The sequence below is a fragment of the Indicator indicator genome, chromosome 27 (assembly GCF_027791375.1).
Source record: "Indicator indicator isolate 239-I01 chromosome 27, UM_Iind_1.1, whole genome shotgun sequence".
Taxonomy (NCBI): Eukaryota; Metazoa; Chordata; class Aves; order Piciformes; family Indicatoridae; genus Indicator; species Indicator indicator.
The window spans coordinates 6,565,649-6,586,048 of NC_072036.1; the positions used below are offsets into that span (position 1 = coordinate 6,565,649).

Below are 20,400 nucleotides of genomic sequence, written 5' to 3' on the forward strand. Positions count from 1 at the left end.
GAGCCAAAAAAAGTGAAATGAACCAGAACGGATCTAGGATAGATTGTCAGGGGTGTACTACAAGTCCTTACATTAGTAATTGAGCACTGCAAACTAGGTAGAATTTCAGTTCTAAGGAAAACAAAAAAAAACTTTGCATCCTAAAACAACATTTCATCTAAGAAACATTTCATCAAAGCACACTCCATACATGAAGTCTCACTGTGAAATAGTGAGAGGAAAGTAAAGCTCACCACTATACAGACAGAAAGCAAATTAAAAACAATTTTGCTTATCTAGGTTTTCAGATTTTTCAGATTTCAGATTTTTCTTATCTGGGTTAAGATGCTGGTTTAGCCAAACAGCAAGAGCAAAGGTCAGATTAGTTCTGATTTTTTTCTGCATCATTTATGCCAAGCAGTAAATCAAACAAAGGAATCTCAGCAGGATAAAAGATCAGATTTGAACTGAGGCTGTAACTCCTGGATTTCATTTAGAGAAGACAACTAGTTCACAACCGTGTAAGACCTGAAGAGACATGTGTGTGTTGTGTGTACACACACCAGCTGGCATTCTGTAGCTGAAAGCCACCACTCTGGCAGCAATTTCACTGGGAAAAACAATTCTCACAGCCTGTCAGGTGGTAGCAGGACACATCTGATGCGTTATTGCTGATGTCAATGTGAGTCAGAACACCCATGGCAGACAGAACAATGACAAAGATTAACTCCCTGTTACCAAAAGGGGAGTGGCCTAATCAGAACCTCTGGGAAAAATTGCACCACCTTTTTTCCAGATGACAGTAAACAGTGGAATATTTCAATAGGAAAGATTAACTAAGAAAACAATTAAATACATTACCTCTGCTGCAAGACCTATGGAAAAAGAAAGCAGTTTTAAAATAGACTCGAATATAAAGTTGGAGTAATGCCTTAGTCAATCAGAGTACAGTTAGCAAGCCACGTCTGTACTTGTCCTATTAAAACATGCTGTTGAGCTAGGGAAGCAGCCACTGGGAAGAGAGAGACATGAGGACACCACTTCAGCTGTTACAAGAGGGCAGTTTACACAATCCACTTGGCATCACATGTGGTTGGGATGATAAAAGGTCAGGAACATTTTCAGCTTGTCTTTTTCTTTCTTTGTTTTTTAAATAGCCAAGGAGCCATTAAATGTCAAATTAAAATCTTGTACAAATCAAACACTCCTAATGTAAAGAAACAAATTAAAAGTTCTCCTTGTCCTCTGTTGTAAGATCTCTTGATACTCTGAATCATCTATTACAATACACTTTTCTTCCTTAGCTAAATTATCAGGTTGGTAATCTCCACTCTAACTACTTTTCCATGGGGCCATACACTGAAAAGCCAGCTGTGCTTGGCAACCAGGGTGTCCACTTATCCCCATCACCCTGCTGCCAAATACTGCTGTTAAAATATTGCAAAACCCAACATCAATGGCTCCCTCTTGTTTTCTGACAACACTTCTCCTTTGTTCAGGAAAATGTTGCCACCTTGGAAAGGAAAGTAAATCTGTTTTCCAAGAATCCCCTCACAAAGTTTTGCCTCCTTGTCTTGATTTAATCTTGTCTGGATAAACTCTGAATTCATACCTGTAAAGGCAGCTTGCAGATGTGATGACAGCCAGGAAGGTGCTGCTAGGAGAAACTAGTTGCTACAGTCGTAATGTTGGCACAAGATAATTTAGTGCTATTGAAGATGATTAAGACTAAAGGAAATCACACTAGTAAATTGGTTTCAGTAAGATTTGTCACTTAAATATATGTTGTATCTGGTGGTCTTCTACCTTTGCTTGGGATTGTGGGTATGGAAATGGGAGACTGGAAGTAAAAGAAAGCACCAACATTCTTCAGTTCTGAGGGACAAGGGAAGAGAATAGAGGTACCTGACATGACTTTTCACAATCTCTTACAGATTGAAGGTCCAGACAGAATTTCTAGGGATCTCTCAAAAGAGCTTCACCCTTAAATGCTATGAGAATAATTATGAGATATTTTTCTGAATCTTAAATGGTGTAATACCATAAACACTAACTTCCATTTCTTCATTTAGTAGCTAAAATTCTCTTCAAGAATGAGGGCATGGATAAAGTGTTCTGGAAAGAGGGACAAAAGCTTGTAGTTCTTTCTCTTTCCTTTATTTTCCTGCCTCCCTCTTGCACACATAACACCATGGCCTTGTTTGCTCGCTCTGAGGGATTGCAAAGGCACTACAACAGAAACAATACAAGAAAGATGAAAAGCAAGGGGCTTAAAGATGCCATCTGGGGTTGAGTATGATGGTTTCATATGGTAGCTTCATGCTCATACTGAACACGATCCTGCAAATAGTCAGACTTCACATTCTAGAGTAAGGCATCTTGTGATGTTAAAGAAAATGCTTTTAATTTTTCATGGGTTTATAGAACAAGAGTCAAATATTTTCTTCAGGCAGCATTTCTTGTAGTTCATCTCCTGTGCCTTCCAAAATCTTGGTGAAGAGACAAGGGCCAGAGCTTTCCTGGCCTCAGTTGGATGCTTGGCTGGACACTTTCAGCAACCTCTGCCAATAGGCACTGAAAGCTGCAGGCACTACAGAGCCTTCATCTTGAGAAATGAATGATCCCTTCCCTCCAGTAGGGATGGAAGGAATTGGGAAGGATAATTCCAAAGATACTGGTAGAAAAGAGATCTTTCATAGCATTGATGGGCCATGCCAGGCAAGAGTTGGAGTACAGTAAGAAGGTCTGGGATCTTCATATACCTGGTACATTTCTATAGTAACTTTCTATAGTAACAAGTCTAAAGTTTGGATATCAGCCACGTTCATCTCATGTGTTTAACCACAGGAAACATTTGAGAAAGGCTCTCATAGAACTTAATTTTCTTCCTTCTCTTTTTCATTCTCAAATAAGAGACCAATCTTCCACATCTGTCTCACTGGAAAGAAAATAAACTGGTGTTTCCCATCCCTCAGATTAGTGCCCTAGTTCTCAGGCTGTGGGCTTCTCTGGGAGTGGAGGAGGCTGCTGAGCAACACTGTTTGTGGAAAACTTTTCTCCTCTTTGCTCTCAGAGTCCTGAATTCTGAGTCAGAGCACTGCTTCAAAAGGAAAGATGGTAGGGAACATACTCATTGTGCAGGATATTACTGCAAGGCAAGAGAGGATAATTTTAATGCCTTGAGACTGCAAAACTGCTTGAGCCACAGGACTCCTAATAAGTGGTCAACACTTCTCTCTTCTCAGCCCTTAAAGCAAAGCTTGTGGCAGTCCCTTATTCTCAAAGCACTGAAGACCAAGCAAAGTTTTTGCAGCTGTGAATCACACTTTCCTCACATACTGAACTCAGAACGGCAGCCAAGTGCCTAAATTGAAGAGACAGAGAGCATTTCATACACATCTGGTCCTCAAATGGCTGAAGCCTCCCTCCAAGCAGCACACTGAGTGTTACCAATCCAGCTTGTGAGTCCTGGGAACCCTAAATCTCTGTCACGCTCTTACTCTATGAAAGAGTTGGAAATCTAACTTGGGTTTGTGAATCACATCCCCAAAGGCAAGCCTGTTAAAAGTCTCTCTGAAGAGCTGCAGGAAAGTATTGCATTTCAATAGGAAGCTGTCATGTAATTTTATACAGGAATCTTAACCAAAACGTAACACTGGGAACCACTTTTAAGGGAGTGGTGCTGTTACAAACCTGCTGTCCCAAAAGCAATGCTTCAGCTGAATGTACCTAAAAACGGGCCAGATGTTAGTGCTCTCTTTATCTGTTACATGTATCTCTTAGACCATACAGGCGAATTCACTATCACTAGGCAAGATCTAAAGCCAGAACCATGACAAATTAGGTGTAGCTGGTTAAAAATAGAAAAATAGAGGGGGGGGGGGGGGGGGGGGGGGAGGAGGGAGTAAGGAAAGAAAAAGAAACAGTTTGGTTAGTTGTTTTTTTTTCTTTTTTTCCAATTGATATGCAGCAAATTTGCCCGTTCAGAACATTAAATACAGAAAACAGCTTTTTCCCTTGATTGTGCAAATCTCCCTCCCACCCATTTCTCATGTATCAGTGAGAATCACAGAATCATTATGGTTAGAAAAGACCTTTAAGATCAAGTCTAACAATTCTCTACCTCTACCAAGGCTGATGCTAAACCATGTCCCTTAGCACCACATTTCTGCCTCTCCGAAACACCTCCAGGGATAGGGATTCAGCCATTTCCCTGGGCAGCCTGTGCCAGTCTTTGAGAACCCTTACAGTGAAGAAGTTTCTTCTCATATTCAACCCAAACCTCTCCTGGTGCAACCTGAGCTCTACCTCAAGCATTTCCCTTCACAGGAGAGATTGGACCCAGCCTCACCCAGGACAGCAAAACAACCACCTAAACATCTGGAGTTTCCCCACTTAGCTGATATCATCCAGGAATTAATGCAGCTCAATCAGCTAGAGCCAAAATAAACCAGCCAACCAAAACAAACTGGCCAACCAAAACAAAACAAAAAACAAACCAACCAAACCAAAACAAAACAAAAACCCTCACTACCCAAAGAGTCAGCCAGTCCAGTGTTTCTAGCAGGTGGACATGCTGCCAAAGCTGTATTAAAAGAGGTTCTTTTGGTGCAAGCCCTGGTGCAAGCAGGTGGGCTTTCCACTGCTGTCACTGGATTATTGCAAACACCAGGATTCATTTGTTCATGCTTTATTTGGATTTTTGGACATTATTTAAGTGTCTATCAACATGGTTTCACTTTACAGCTGCACTGCCTGTTGGATACAGTCAGTCACAACTGAGCACGTATAAGCCTTGGTTCTACTACTTGCACTTGAGGTAATTTTCTTCTGAGACACTTCCTATATTTTCCTGTTTGTTTGTTTGTTTTATATCTTGTACAGTTCTGCTGTACTAAAATAAATTTTTGAAGAAAACCTAAGAAACTTTTAGCACAATGTTGGAATGAGGCAGTTTTTCCCTTTTGATCTCCATTGCCCTCATCTTGTGCACAGCTCTGTACCCCAGTAACTTTGCATGCATCAACAGTCCCACTGACCAGTTCCCATGTGGCTTTGCTTTTCTAACATTAGTTCCTAAAAATAGGAATGCTCTGCATACAAAATTTAGGATCCAGTTCAGAAGATGAGTTCCATTTTAGGGCCTAGATTATCATTGTCCTGGGAATGATATCTCATCACAGAGACAGAAGAATTTAACAATTTCTGTCTTTGTATAGGAAATACTGGGAATAGCTTCCCTTGTGCACAGGAAATGGGCAGATTGTCCCAAAGACAGTAACAAAGAGGGTGGTGAAACCCCTGCTGTGGATTCACATTAACTTCTAGCACTTAGGATGAGGAGCAAAGGATGGCAGGAGGCCAATGAGTTCAGAGGGCTTCATTTTAAGAGGCACAGGAGCAGAACCCCATGTGATGGTGTTTTCAACCTTTGCATCCATTTTTTGAAGTGCTGTAGAAACAACCTAAGGAATTCCTTCAGAATACTGAAGAAGGGCACTTCTTCCAGCAATAAATTCTGCCCACAAATATTATCACATAAGTAGTGATGAGTTTTGAGGGCAATCTCTGAAAAAAAATTATACGCCCACATGCCCAGCAACTGAAGTAGAATATGCTCACTGAAGATGAGAGCAGTATTTCACCCTTTAGGAAGTTTTTTCATTAGTCTGTCTTTCAATAGCTAAACTCTGTGCTTGCTACTTCAAATGTGCTTTTTGGAAAAAAAAAAAAAAAAGGCAAAAAAAAAAAAAAAGCTGCCCAGATCCTTATCTTCTTTTCCAAGCAGTCTGAATTCTTCAATCCCTAACAGTTTTATCTTGGCACAGCTATCAGGCTGTGTTACACATTTCTGGGAAATGTGTGTCCAAATCTGAGGGCTTATTGTTTAGTTTAAGGAAGGGTTTCATATCTAAATGTGGAGAAATGCCACTAAGGGGGGCATGGGAGTAGGTGGGGGGGGAGGAACAAGAGAAAAAAAAAACAAAGACTAGGATGCAAGATTGTCACCCTCATCATTCCCACATAATCCTGAAATTTTACAGAAGCATTTGCTTGTGTACTTTTGGGAGTTTTGCAGGACTCGATCCAACATTTCTATGTTACTGTGTTTTCTAAACCTGTTTTTAATTAATCTATTACATATTCTAACTTCTAAAGAATGGGATTTAGAAAAGTACTGGGCAGCAGCCTCACTTTATTCCTATTAAGTCGATGGTAAAACTCCCTCTAATCCCACTGGGAGCAGAATTAGGTCCATGCCAAGCCCATTCTGACAATCACATCTCTACAGCTTGTGCAATGCCTTCTCCTTGCCCTTGTGTCTGAAGTGCACACTTCCCTCTACCGTTGATTAGTTTTTTTCCTTGCAAAAGAAAGTCACACGAATACACGAACAAACCAACCTCAGCATTCTAACTTCTGGGAACAGCCTATCTCATGGGTTTCTTCCTAATTCTGTTGTTCGCATTTCGGATGAAACGTTTTGTTTGCAGTGCTGACCGGCTGTGACTGCCTGGGTAGGCAGTGTGTTTCTAAAAAGTCGGAGATAAACCTTTGGGCGTTGGCTGGGTTCCCTTTTCAGTTAAAAGTGGCCGAGAGTTTTACTGTGTTTCCCCGCTTCTCATCCCCATCCCCGCTTTTCATTGCATTGCTTTGCAATACGAGCAACAAAATCAGTCGGGATCTCGGGCTTTTTTGGAAACTTTCCGCCTGGCAGGAGGCTAGGGGAGCGCGATGCAGCCGTTCCATCAGCTATCAACCACCACATCTCTTCGTGCCCGAGCACTCATGTTGGTGTTTCATTTGCGCCAGCGGGGACGAACAGTCGAATTCTCACAGCCCCACAGGTAGGCTCCTTGAGGAAGATGCTCCTCTCACCTGCTGAGAAACAGAACGGAAACAGAGAGCAGTTGGGTTCCTCAGGCTGCGGCTGGAGGCACCAGGACGGGGTTCCAGAAGGGCTGGGCTCGGGGTTCCGAAGGGTCTTTCCTAGCCAGAATGATGCTGTGGCAGCCGGTTCTGTGACCCTCCGCGTACCCAGGGGACGGCGGGCAGCGCGGCAGCACTCCCGGCACAGGTACGCGTGTGCGCGTGTGCGCGCCTGCCTGAGCGCGTGCACCGCCGCGAGGGCACGCCCCTCCCGCCCTCCCTGGTGTCGCCGCGCGTGCCCGAGTGCGCGCGCACATGCGTGTATGTGCACGTGGGTGCGCGGGTGCGCGCCAGCCCGCTGCCGCCGCCGCTGCTGCTGCCACCGCCCGCAGGGACAAAGCGGCCGTAGCCGCTGCCCCCGGCCGGGCTGTGCCCACCGCAGCGCCCGCGCCTGGAAACCCTCGCTCCGGCGTAGAACCCCCGGAATCCACGGGGCTCTGGCAGCACGAGAGGGCGGCAGCTAGGCGGCACCCGCGGCCCGCCCCGCCCGCGCCCCGCCTCCCCCACCATTGGGCCGGCGGCGGTCCCGGCCCGCCCCGGCCCGCCCCGCCCCCGGCTGCCCGGCAGTTCCGCGCGGGCGGAGCGGGAGGCGACAACCGCGGCGGCGGCCCGGCAGCATGGACTGGAGCTGACAGCGCCCGCCCCGCAGACGCTGAGCGCTGCCGGTGGAGAGAGGAAAAGTTGCTGCATCCGTTCGGGGAAACTTTCTGGGGCCCAGCCGAGGCAGGAAGCGGGGCGGCGGAGCAAAGCCGTCCGGTCCGGTGCGGTCCGGTCTCTCCGCGGCGGCGGCGGGACGCGCTGCCCTGAGGTCAGCTGAAGCGGCGCGGGGGCCATGCCCGCCGCCAGCCTGCTGCCGCTCTTCGGTAGCGCGGCGGGGCCGGGGGCGCTGGGTGGCCCCGCGGGCGGCAGCGCGGGCGGCGGCGGCAGGAAAGCGGCGGGCCCCGGCGCGTTCCGGTTGACGGAGAAGTTCGTGCTGCTGCTGGTGTTTAGCGCCTTCATCACCCTCTGCTTCGGGGCCATCTTCTTCCTGCCCGACTCCTCCAAGCTCCTCAGCGGCGTCTTCTTCCATTCGGCTGCCCTGCAGCCGCCGCCGCCGCCCGGTGGGCAGCCCCGCGCCCCTCCGCAGCCCGGAGGTGGCCCGGCGGCAGGAGCGGCGGCGGCAGTGGCAGCGGCAGCAGGCGGGGCGGGCAGCCTGGAGCGGATCCGTGCGGACCACGAACGGGCTCTACGGGAGGCCAAGGAGACTCTGCAGAAGCAGCCCGAAGAGATCCGCAGAGACATCCGGCAGGACAAGGAGAAACTTCTGCAAGACGCCCGCGGCAGGAAGGAGGCAGGGGCCCCTGGCTTGCCCCAGCGCCTCTTCCGTCAGCCCGTCGGAGCCGTGGGGCAGGAGCCCGCCGACACCGCTGTCCGGCAGAAGAGGGCCAAAATCAAAGAGGTGAGTGGCGGCGGCCGGTCTCTCTCGTCAGGGCGCGCCTCGGCACCCCTGTGCTGGGCAACAGGTCGCTATCGGGGCTGGTGATAGGGGAGAGAACTCCGAGCCTTCCTGCATCCTTCTTCCCTCTGCCGGAGGCTGTTTTTGTGGATATCGAGGGCTTCCCTTTTTCGGCAGCGGTCGCGCAGGACGGTGTCGTCGCCCCAGGCTTGCACCCCGGCAGCTGGCGGTGCTTCCCGAGCTCTTGCGCGGCCGCGGAGCGACCGGCAGTGCCGTCTGCGCCTGCCTGCCACCCCTCAGCGTTACCGCGCTCCCCCAGCTGTTGCACCGACACCTGGAGAGGAAGCGAAGCTCCGGCGAGCTGCGAGGCAGCTCAGAGGGAGCCAGGGGCAGGGCGACAGCTGCGGGCCATCGGCGGGGAAAACCGATGCCCAGCAGCCCCATCACGACACGAGTCGCCTGCGCTCCCGGAGGAGCATCCCAGGCTCGGACACTATCTCTGAGCAGTGAGGAGCCCGGGTGCGGAGCCGGCGGGGAGCAGGGGACTCCCCATACCGCACTGGTGCTGGCAGCGAAGGACTGACTCTGCACTATCCGCTGGCCACGCAGGTGCGTTTCCAGTGCGGGGTGCGAGCGTTAGTGCCGCGCTTTGGAGATGTCCGATCCATCTCGAGTTCGTGCGGTTCGGTGCTACCGGCTACCTCAAGAGTTGAGGGTAATTGGCAAAATACGGTCAATGTACCTTCCACCCGTTCGGCATCTGAGCTGGGTGTGTTCCGACAAATTCCCTCAACTGTCTTGTTTCCTTATACTGCTTGGTTGGTCCAGGGACTGTCTGCAAGTCCTTCCTTACAAAAATTCTCCAAACTGTGCCTATGCAAGTCTGTCGTGAGCAGAGCTTGGCAGGGTCCTCTGACAGAAAAAGAATTTCCTTGATAATATAGTTCGGCTTCGGCTGTTTTATTTATTGAACTGACAATTTCAGCTGCTGCAGAGATTAGGGTTTATGAATTAATTAGTAGAGTGTGTTTCATGTTCTGTGACAATGGAAAAGAGATAGCGGTGAGACTGTAACTACCGAGTATTTCTCTGTTTGTGAAACATCATTAGCCTTATTTGGATTGATTTATTTTTATTGTGTGTTTGTACAGAGAGGTCTGAAAAGTGAGCCCTGACATCACACAGAGCAGCAGATGATAAGCTCTCACAAATCTCAAGTGGTGTTCTGTGTTCTGGAGTCCTTGCCTCGGTTTAACTGTATTAGCAAACTGTGCAGCAGTCATAAGCAGTAAACACCAACGCAGAAGTGTTTTGAAGGGAGAAACTCTCAGGAGCACATGGTACAGACCGCATCTTGAAGTTTGCAGAGACTGCTGTCTTCTGTTTTAGTCACACAGTCCCGCTGAGGAATACAGAGTGATTAGAAATGCCAGCAAACTCTTTATCCATTTACTTTGAATTGCCATATAGAAGTATTTAATGAGGCTCCAGACCTGATGTACACGATTGTGTAGTATAGAAGACTGCAACAAGTAAATAAGCAGGAGGAAGAAAGGAAAACTTAAATACACAGTGGTTTTTGCTGGTTCTGCTCTGGGCCATCTGGTACAAGTTATCTTTTCTTACATAGGGATACACGTGTGTTTGTGCCCACGCATTTCTGTGTTTGTATATATATACACACGTTTGTGTACATGCACACATACCTCAGTATCTTCAATTTTTCTTCTTCCCTTTCTATTCTGTTGGTCTTTTTTTTTTCTCCATGTCTACATAGAAGCCACCCACAAAACAGCAATCCCCCCAACCCCCTACCCCCAAAAACCTCCCAGATTTTTGGCTGTGTAAGCAGAGGACATGAAAGAGGGACTGTCCTTAGTTTCCAGATCTTTATTTATCCTTCATATTTCAGTATAATTCTAAAATACTATGTGTTACTTCTTTGAGTTTCCTTCCAATTCTGTATGCGAACTTAATGTGCTTAGTTAACTGCTCTTGCACTGTTGCAGCACCATTGACTGGGTTGATTTTTTTTTTTTTCTTAAAGCATGCTATTTTTTTGACATGGGCTGTAAACCAGTGTTTCCTTTTCTGTGTTAATTTGCTTCATATTGTTTCTGTGTTGGCCTTTATGTTGCTTTTCTCTCTGCCTTTGCAAGCTTTTGTTTACTTTTTCACATTGATACCTCATTGTAAAGATGGAATTCTAATCTATAGTATTTTTAGAAATAGTCTTAAATTGTTACTTTGTATAGTATGCACTTCTGTACTATGCTGTACATCCACAGAAACTTCAATTACCTCTTGAAGCTCCTCTCCTTGTACCTGGTGGTTGCATGCTAGAGGTTCTTCACAAAGAACCTTTCTGCGTTCATACTCTTCTGAGCCTGGAATTTGCATCTGTGTTGTATGATGTAGGCCACATACCTAGACCTCAAAATCTGAAACTCTGCCTGTGGATATTTTTGACAGAGGAAGCAGGCTGCTTTAAGGGAAAAGAATTTCAAAAACCGAAGTTGTCTCTGCAGTTCTGTCCTGAAAAAGCTCTGTCTTATCAACATGGTGGCATAAAGCTGAGAAGGGAGAGAGCTTAGAGGTGTTCCATTCATTTAATTTTGCAAATTTCAAGTTGAAACGTTTAGAAGTCTAGCCAGCACAATATGCTTTGTGATCATAAACCAATGAAATGCTGTGACTTTATAGCATTTCTTAACAAAGTTTTGTTATGGAATTGTTAACCATTTTTTCTCTGGCATACACTTTAAAAAGTGGGAATATAAATATTCTTGAACCTTTTTTTAGAGTCAGAAGTAATACAGTATGACCTAACTGGAAAAGTAAGTGCTGGAAGCTTATTGAGAGAGTAAAGAGTTGTAGAAGCATGGAGAAGTGGAGAGCTTGTCATTGCCTTCCACTCTGTCAGAACAATAAGGTTGCTCTCAAGGTCTACATGGTAACTGTCCCACTGTTACAGCTACAGGAGCTGCTGTGTACAGGTGTGCCTGTTAGGGACGTGGGCCAAAGACCAACTAAGGGGGGCTGCAATATCCCTTGGTTTCTCTTCTGATGATGAGATACAGGCAGACTCAAACCGAGTCTGCCAGTACTGCTGGCAACAAGGGTTTGCCCAGTACTTCTTCTTGTAAAACCACTGTCAGCTGACCTAATGCTGCCTACTTTTACCTACGTGTTTTCCTTGTGCCAAATGCTTCAGGAAGGCAAAAGCAAAGAGGCATAGCTGCTTCTGAGCATACCAGAGCACTTACATTTTGTCAGAACCTGAGCTCTTGAGGCAGTTCCACCGATGTTCGCTGATGTCTCCATGACTTGGAGCAGGGTCTGGGTACCTCACACTGTTCTCTGTTTCAGTGTCCTGATAGGAGCCCCAGACTCTGAATGAGAAGGTTGTGGTTTGTATTCCTGCTCTTAGTGATTTGAGAAGTGGCCCCTCTTTTGAGCAAGTACTTCTCGTGGTATCTGTTCCCCTGTCTGTTACAAAGAGAGAGTGGAAAGCAGTGATGACTCTGTTCCACTAAAATGATCTTTCACTGTTGATTGTAGCTGAACATTACTTCTTATATCCAGGGAAGGCTTGCAAGTGCAGTTTGGGAAAGGTGACAGCTTGATATGAAGGAAAGAAGTCATTAGCAAAGGATGGCAGTAGCGGGAACAGGCTATGGAGGGAGGAGATATGATGTATTCCAGTTAGGGAAATATAACTTTGAATCTTTACCAAGTTTAATTCCACTCTGGAAAAAGGAAAAAAAAAAAGTTTTAATTATTTAGTTATTAAGAGAGTAGCAAAACCTGAACTCATTTTGGAGGAAAGAAATGGAAAACTATGCAGAAACGCTGAAAGAGCTACCTCAGGTACTAGAAGCAATATAATCACATTAGTGTGGTGCTCTGCCCAGGCTAATTAATCTTGCTGAAGAGCAAGCTATTGGTGCTGATGGAGCACCATACTAATGGAGCTGCACTGTTCTTGTACAAGGTAGCTAGGTTGGAAGCTGCACACGTTGTTGTTGGGAGCTGTTTGGACACGTTTTCAGGGTAAAAGCCTCCTTGGTAAACTGGAATCGATGTCCTAAGAGTGCGATTGTGCAGTGTTGAGGTCATGCAGTGGAAGGCCTGGAAAGGAGTATTTTATTCACTGATTCTATGGTCATTCCTGAGCACTAGTCCTTTGAACTCCACAGGGCAGTGGTCGCAAGTCAGCAAAACAGACTCTGTAACTGAAGATTATTTCACACTCTCTCTTGTAAAGAATGGAATTGAGGTTGCATTGGCAGTGTGAACTCTGGAGCTTCCTAAATCGTCAGCATTCATTGTGTTTGTTTAATTGTTTTCTATGGTGACTTTTATGCAGTCTAGTTGTTAGTCATTATGCTAAGCAAGAAGTCTCAGTGATGTTGTGGGGAAGTTCAGAAGTATCTGGAGGAGAGAAAGTTTGAGAGCATGGAAACAAAGAGCTCATCGGAGATCTATTATGCACTTGATAGAGCAGTACTTGGGTGTAATCTCTGCTAACAAGGAGAAGTGATGGCAAAATTATAGGAGGTGACTCTTGACTGAAGAAGGCTTGTTGGTCCCTTGTGCCTTCCTGCATGCCTCCACTACTTGTTTTCTTACTGCCTGACATCCTGGTGCTGATGCTTGGGAGAGATCCAGTGCCAGGTTGGAAGGAGATTTATTTCCTTCTGCTGATTTTTTTGAGATAAGGTGAACTCAGTAATACTTGTCGCTGTCAAAAGTGGAGGGGAAGTCTCTTCTTACCACTTATGACTGCCTTTTCCCACCGTACTTTGTGTTAATTCCACTGTAGCCCTCCGTAAGCTGCTTCAGCTCACTAAATCAGCAGAAAACTGCCAGAGCAAAAAAGCTGGATAGTTTTGTGCCAAACTGATGAGTTGATGGCCTTAATAGAATGGTCAACTTCTAATTTGGTCTGTGTGTAGTGAGGCAACAGTACTGTGTGGATAAAAGAGGTACAAACCCTCTTTCAGTAGCCTTGTTTTAGGAGCTGGTATCTGATCTTCTGGCCGAGCTTCTCTGTTAAAATTGAATCTCTGCAATGTGACATTTGCAGAGCAAAGGTTCAATCTACAGTAATAACTTTCTGTAGCAGGCTGAAGTGCTGCACTTCAGGAGACTGTTACCTCCCACTCCCTTTTCTTAGGACTGAAAAAGGGGAAAGAAACACAGTGGCAGGAATTACTGAAGTCCCAACTAAAGTAGATTGACATTCAGAGTGCTTTTACTGGGAGGAAGGTTGTGGGGCCCTTCATAGGAGGAGGAGGAAAGGGGAAGGAGTTACAATGCAGCTGTGGAAGTACTGAATGGTTTGGATTTCAAGGAGAAAAAGCCATGTTCACTGGTGATATATTTCTTTAAGAACAAGGTAGACTGAAAGGAAAGAAGCTGATGTGTCATGAGTGAGCAGTGTGGTGATTCCTGGCAACATGCTGATGATGCAATGTACTTTGAAAGAGGGTTTCTTCAAGTACTTTATGACCTTATTGCTAACATCTTGTAGCCATCGTTCAGTTTGTCAAAGGAGTTTGAAATGAATCTTGTGTTCTTCTTCTTCTCTCTGAAAGCTTTATTACCTCTGTGTAATCCCCAGTGGTTTTTTTTATCTGCTAGTTCTTCTTGAGTGTTTTGCAGTGCCCCTTCCTTCCTGATAGATATTCTTTATTGTAGTTCTTACCTTTTTTTTTCTTTTTCTTTTTTTTTTTTTAATGGGCTTACAAAAGACACCAAGAAGGTGAATTAAGTGCCTTAATACAGGGAATCAAATAGGGTGGGTAGGTAGGTGCCTTAAACCCATAAGTTAAGGCCATCCTCATAGGGCTTGTAGACTTTTCCCTGGGGTTAGTTGGGAGGTTTGTGCTCTTGCAAAGTGGCAGCTGGGTGTGGCAGAACTTACCTTCTAAAATGTCAAAAAACAGTAAGTTACATTGTTTGTGTAGGGATAATGGCACTACAAAATGCAGAGCAGCTTCACCCAAATTACAAAGAGTATGATTCAGTGACTCTAAGCAATATCTTGGCTCTGTCACTTGGCAGACTCTATACAGAGCCATTTCAACCTGCCAACCAGACAGAAAGTTATGCCCACTTTTGCCTTGTTCGTGCCCTGGTGGGTTAGGGAGCCAAAGTGACTCGGGGAGGGGGGGGTCTGAGCACAGTGGAATCGGTGGAACCTCACTAAGTCAATGAATTTGAAAGGAGGACAAAGTGGAGGAGAATGGGACCAAGGCATCTTTTTGTCCACAAGACATGAAATAGGCTATACCTTTGCAAATTAATCTTGCTGAGGGGCGCTCTTAGAGTCTTTTAAAGGGGGGGACATTATTTCAGGCAGTTGCCTCAGCTAGCTTTTATTTTTCCCTTTTTGTTTGTTTGGGGGTTTTAGTTGATTTTGTTTTCTTTGTTTTCAGGAGGTGGGGTTTGTTTGGGCTTGTTTTGTTTCTTTGTTTTTAGGAAATGGGTTACCTGGGAGCCTCTTTTCAGTCAAATGACCTGAAGTTTCTCTTATGCAGGCAAATGCCTGTCTGATTTGAATGTCTTCTGAGATGGAGGGACATCTCCTTGTGTTGACTGCATTTTTCAGCCTCACACCTGTTTTCTGTCAGCTAAGAAGGATATTTAGTTTTCATAGGTTACGATTTGCTCTACATTCTCAACAGGTAAATTTACCAAAGCTAACTCAATGCCCTGTGTAGCCAACTGAATCCTCAGAATTGTGGGGGAAATGAAAAGGGTTTAAATGTTCAGTGGAAAACATCTGGCTTTCACAAAAGCACTGAGCACATGACAAATTCTTTAACTGAATACCCATGTGCACGTTTTATGTAAAGGCAGAATGTGAACTCCAAACCCACAAGACTCTTTTCTGTGGAAGCTAAATAAGGTGATGTAAAGACATGAGGTAAAGCCTAAAATGGAATGTCTCCTGCGTTTTGGCAGAAGTTGTGTTCTCATGGTGATGATTTCTTATTCAGTGTTAGTGTAGCAGTTTATGGCAGCGATATATTACATATTTTCTTAGTATAAAGAAATGGAGTACATTGTAACATTGGTGAGCACAGATGCTGAAGGCTGTAGTTCTGTGGCAAACTATAGATGCTGAAGGCTGTAGTTCTGTAGTGCTGGGCAAACTGTAGCAAAAAAAAAAAAAATTCCCCCTGTTTAAAATCTACTATTAAGGCCAAAAAATGTCTTACCTCGTTCAGGAGGAAAGTAACAGTGGTAGGGAGCCAAGCTTTGATAGCTTTGTTGAATGTTAATGAAAGCACAGGAATATGAAGAGGACATGATAAACAGACAGGAGATAGTACTTCTTGTGGAAAGTAAACATCATTACAGCAGCACTTGTGACTCTTGGGTGGACAGACTTTTCCTCAAAGCTATCTGAAACATACTACTAGAACACCACTCAACAGTTCTCAACGTGCTGTTTGGTTGTTTGTTTTGTTGTGGCTTGGGAGCCAGCACAGATGTAAATTTCTGTGGTTTTCATCTTCAATACAACATCTTACAAGTTACTTCCTTTATTTACAACCAGTAAATTTGCTGTCTTATTTGTCAGAACAAGAGCAAGACTTCAGGAGAGTGGTTTTGATTCAGTGTCTGCTAATGGTGCAGCACTTCTCTGGCAATAAACTGCCACCCGAGATGGTACAGTGAGGATGAAGCACTCATTGTCTGCTGTTTGTTTTTTCTTGGGTTTGGTTTTTTTTTTTTTTATAAAATCAACTATTCAGATGTGCCTGTGTAAAGCATGTTTTAGACATTAATTTTTGAAGGCTTTTGGAGTCTATTTCTAAGTTATCTCTGGAACTGCCGTTTTACAAATGAAGAAAGGAATTGTTTAGGTGGGCCTATAAATTAAGCAATATGGGCGGTGTAGCATCTGCTAGTTTATTCTTTTGCATGAAAATCTCCTTCTCCCACAAAGTTTGTTTGGTTTTTGTTTGTTTGAGTGTTTTTGTTTGCTTTTGGTTTTTTGCTTAGGTTTTCTTTTTAAGTGTGTCGTATCAACAATGTGTGCACAGTTCTAAGAAGCATCAGTTTTTCTGTTTTTCATGACTTTTTTTAATCAGGTCTGCAAGTCTGTAATGAAAACATAATTGGTGAGAGTAGTAAAGCTCATGCTTGCCCAAACCAGCTGAAATGAAACCTTTTACAGAGTTGTGGTGAAGCTGCTGTTGTACTGCAGTGCTTATCAGAGGACCTTAACCATTGTGAGGAAGCAATTTGATTTTTCCAGGGATGAAGAGGGTCTAGTGAGTTGCAGTTTGATTTTTTTTTTTTTTTTTCCAGGGGTGAGTAGGGTCTAGTGAGTTGCACAGGATTGGATGATGCAACAGGTTTAAGAGCAGAGCTCAATGACCTGGGTCCTGTTTGGCTGTTCCCCACTGACCACTGAACTGAGTTTCTGTGTACTGGGCAAAGGCTGTCTTCACTCCTACCCACACTGCAGGTCTCTAGCATGGGCATGTCAGCTCCAGCTTAAACCTGGAGTTTGGAGTCTAGTTCATGGGCAGCTGTGGTTTGCCACTAACGTGCTGCTAATTACAATGTTTATTACAGAGGGAGGCTAAACCTGTCTCCCTGGTTATAAGTTTAGGCCACTAGCTGTAAGGCTTTTAAGCAATACTTGAAATCAAATGCGCTGGTCCAGTGCTGTTTTGAAAGAAGCCTAGTAGGGGTGGTAAAACTCCCAGTTTGTCTTTCTTGTATCTTGAAATCTGCAGTTTGAACTCTGTTGTAACCAAGAAATGCTTGCATGACAACTTGCTGTAACTCTCTGCTGTAAATGGATTGGACTTTATAGCTGGTGTTTATGAAGATACAGGTATTGCTCATTCTGTTGCCTCTAATTTTAAAAGCTTTACAAACAGATTGGATGAGCACATAACCTGCTGTTACATTCTTACAACTGTGAAACGTTCACAGCCCTTGTGGGAACACTGAGATATGCAGTCTCTTATGCAAAGGTAACTACAAGAGTAAAATCTACTTTCATTTGTCCTCCTACTCCCCCTTGGAACCCATGTTGTACCTTGGCTTTTAAATTGTCTTGGGAATAAAGCAAGTGAATGCAAGTCTGGCTTCTGAGAAACTTGGTCCCTTTTTCTTTTTTCTTTTTTTTTTCTTTTTTTTTAAATGCAAATCTCCAATAAGGTAAGAAAATACATGAAGACCTGAAGAGATGGTTGACAATATTGAGCAAAGAACCAAAATGATTCTGTGCCATGAGTGAGCTGATGTCTGAGGAACTTCCGGCTGTTACAAGACTTCCTCTGCACATCTCAAATTATTTTGGAAGAATAAACTTTTTTTTTTCTTTTTTTGATGCTGGGCAGAAAGAGGAATTACAGTTTTAATGTGAAAGCATGCAGCTTTGCACTTCTCATGTGAAGCTATGTACTGCTGACATCTAGGCTTAGGGGCAGTCCTGTCTATTGTTTGAGTAAAGTTGAAAGGAAGGAATGTCTGATACTGTCTTCCAGAACTCTACATCATCTGACTTGTGTAGGGATCATCTTATTGCTTGGCGACATAAACCTCCTTTTTCAATTATTTATTCAAAGTCAGTATGTGCTTTTAAAAGATTGCAGTAGAGGTGCATTAGATCAGTGTGGCTTGCTTCTTTAATTAGTATTCAGACCACTGTGAGGCTATTTTTATTTTTAAGTATCTGCATATTTTCCTTTTGCTTGGTCCACTGCATAAAAAACACCCCTGTGCCTTTTGAAATTTCTTTTGTTCAGGGACTGCTTTCTTCCAAGGAAATAGGAAGTAGCTCATGTAAAATAATACCAAGCTAAAAACCGTTTTGCTTTCCAAGTGTAGTGCTTAAGGAGATAATCATTTTACTATTCACTGCTACAGGCAGATGCAGACCCAGTCTTTAACTCCACTGTCAGTTTTCTCACTGCCTTTGAGCACTGACATCTGTTGATGCACTGAAGGGTGATACTTAAGATCGAGCTTTGCCCATGCCACTGTAGGGATATCTGCTTGTTACTGTGGTTAGAGTTCTCCACCCATCTGTCATGTCGAGAATTGCACTTTGAGTTCCGTGTTGAACCTAGGTAGTATTACTAGATTCTTTAGAGCTTAAAGAAGAAAAATGGATGGTAATCATTTGCAGTGATGGATTGCTGTCCCCCACCCCCACCATGCAACAGAAAACCTAATTACTATTTAGAGAGCAGAAGAGTTCTACACACTTCATATTTCAACAGTCATGATATTTCAAAGCTGCATGCTGCTTTCTTTGTTCTGGTGAGATGGTCTGAAGAATCACCATGGGAAAAACTCAGCCATGTAAAGACAAACTGCAAGTTGACTGGTATTTTTATGTCTTATTCTGCAAAGCTCTAGAGTAAGCATGGCACTGAACCTGAACTGACTCTTCATGGAAGTGTGTGATCTTGTCAAGGGCTGGAGTGATGTCACAGATCAAGCAGGGCATTTAAAGAAATGACCTTTTGGAAGAAAAACCTGTAAGTCTCTCTGTGCAGTTTCTTTACAGAAAAATCACTGTATTCATATATTGAGAGAGATCTATTCATATCTCTCTTCATATATGCTTTACATGAGCCAAAGGTACTGTACAGTTAGTAAATAAGAGATTCTGTTGTCCCTATCTGAAGACGTAGTTTGTTGGGAGCAAGCTCTGATCTGAATAAGCACCTTGAAAAAAGTAAAAGGCATAATGTGTAGGGGGGATTGTAGTTTGTTTGCTTCTTTGTTGTTTTTTAAAAATACTCATCTGAACTGAAAATGCTGCAAGCAAAATCCAGAACATTAGGATGGAGCAAAAAAAAAAAAATCCTTGTACTCAGGAATCAGTTTTGCTCGAATTATTGTGGGATTTGTTTGTTTGTTGTTTTTTAAATTATATAAATCTAAACCTTTCAGGAAGATGATGTTCTGGAGAAAGTTTGAGTTCATAGAAAGAGTTTTTCATATGCAGTTTAATCATTTGAAAGCATTATGGAGACAGAGTTGTTCTACATTTATGCACACTAAGTCCTGTGTTTGTTCTGTGTTTGTCCTCCCAGCCTTCTGCTTGCCATAGGATTTTGTTACTGAGGAGAGAGACTCAGACTCACACTGGACCTCTGGAGGCCTGATCTCTTGCTTAGAGCAGGGCTGACTTCAAAATTCAGTCAGCTTGCTGAGTCTTCTGCACTCAAGTGTGGAAAATCTCTGTGGAGGGAAATTGTGCAGCCTCTCTGGACAAACATATTCTAGTCTGAAGACCCTCATTGTAGAGAATTGTTGCAGCTGGTGACTGCTACCTTTTTCTCCTTTCTTTTTTTTTTTTTCTCCTTTCTTTGTGCACCACAGAGAAGAGCTTGGTTACCTTTTGTCTGTGGGCACCCACTGTGTCATTAACAAGCTTTCTCCAGTCTGAACAAACCCAACTCCATCTATCTCTTCTCATGTATCCAGTGGTCTCCATTTTTAAACTATTTTTTTAATCTCTAATTGGTACAAGGAAGCTGAAAACAAAGAACAGGCTTCCCATGTGAGGCATCAGGAATGTTGCATAGAAAGTGTTAATTGCTTGCCATTACTAGCAAGCACTCCTGCTAGTGCAGCCCACTGTACAGTTAGCCTTCATCACAGCAAGGAAGCCTTGCTTACCTGTGTTCAGCAGGCTGTTCACCAGGACCCCCAGCAGATTTGCTGAGAAGCTGTTTTCAAGGTTTTTTTACATTTTTTCAATGTAAGTTCCCATTATGGTCTGTGGGCTCAGCTTAGGTCCTTCAAGTGAGACCTCTACCCTCCCCCTTCTTGATGGCTGGAGTTTAGTGTTACCCATGAAGTTGGTGAGGGTGTGTTCTATTCTGTCACACAGGTTAACCCCAGGGAAGTGTCACTTGTAGCTAGCTGCCAGTTAGACTTTGACCTGATGGGTGCAGTCTTCAGCTTATCAGTCCAGCCACTGCTCTCCATCAGCTTCGTTAGCAGACATCTGATCCATGCCTTTCTGGCTGCTGTAGTGCTGAGGGGCACAGCGTCCAAAAGCA

General features: G+C 44.3%; 1 protein-coding gene across 1 annotated transcript in view; it reads left to right on the forward strand.

The window, feature by feature from the left end:
* The first annotated feature begins 7,741 nt into the window (after positions 1 to 7,741).
* MAN1A1 (mannosidase alpha class 1A member 1) overlaps positions 7,742 to 20,400 on the forward strand; it is a 130,029-nt gene continuing 117,370 nt past the window's right edge. Inside the window, exon 1 of the mRNA XM_054393047.1 lies at positions 7,742 to 8,347. Within this exon, the coding sequence (XP_054249022.1) occupies positions 7,742 to 8,347 (606 nt within the window). The remainder of the gene's footprint in view (positions 8,348 to 20,400) is intronic.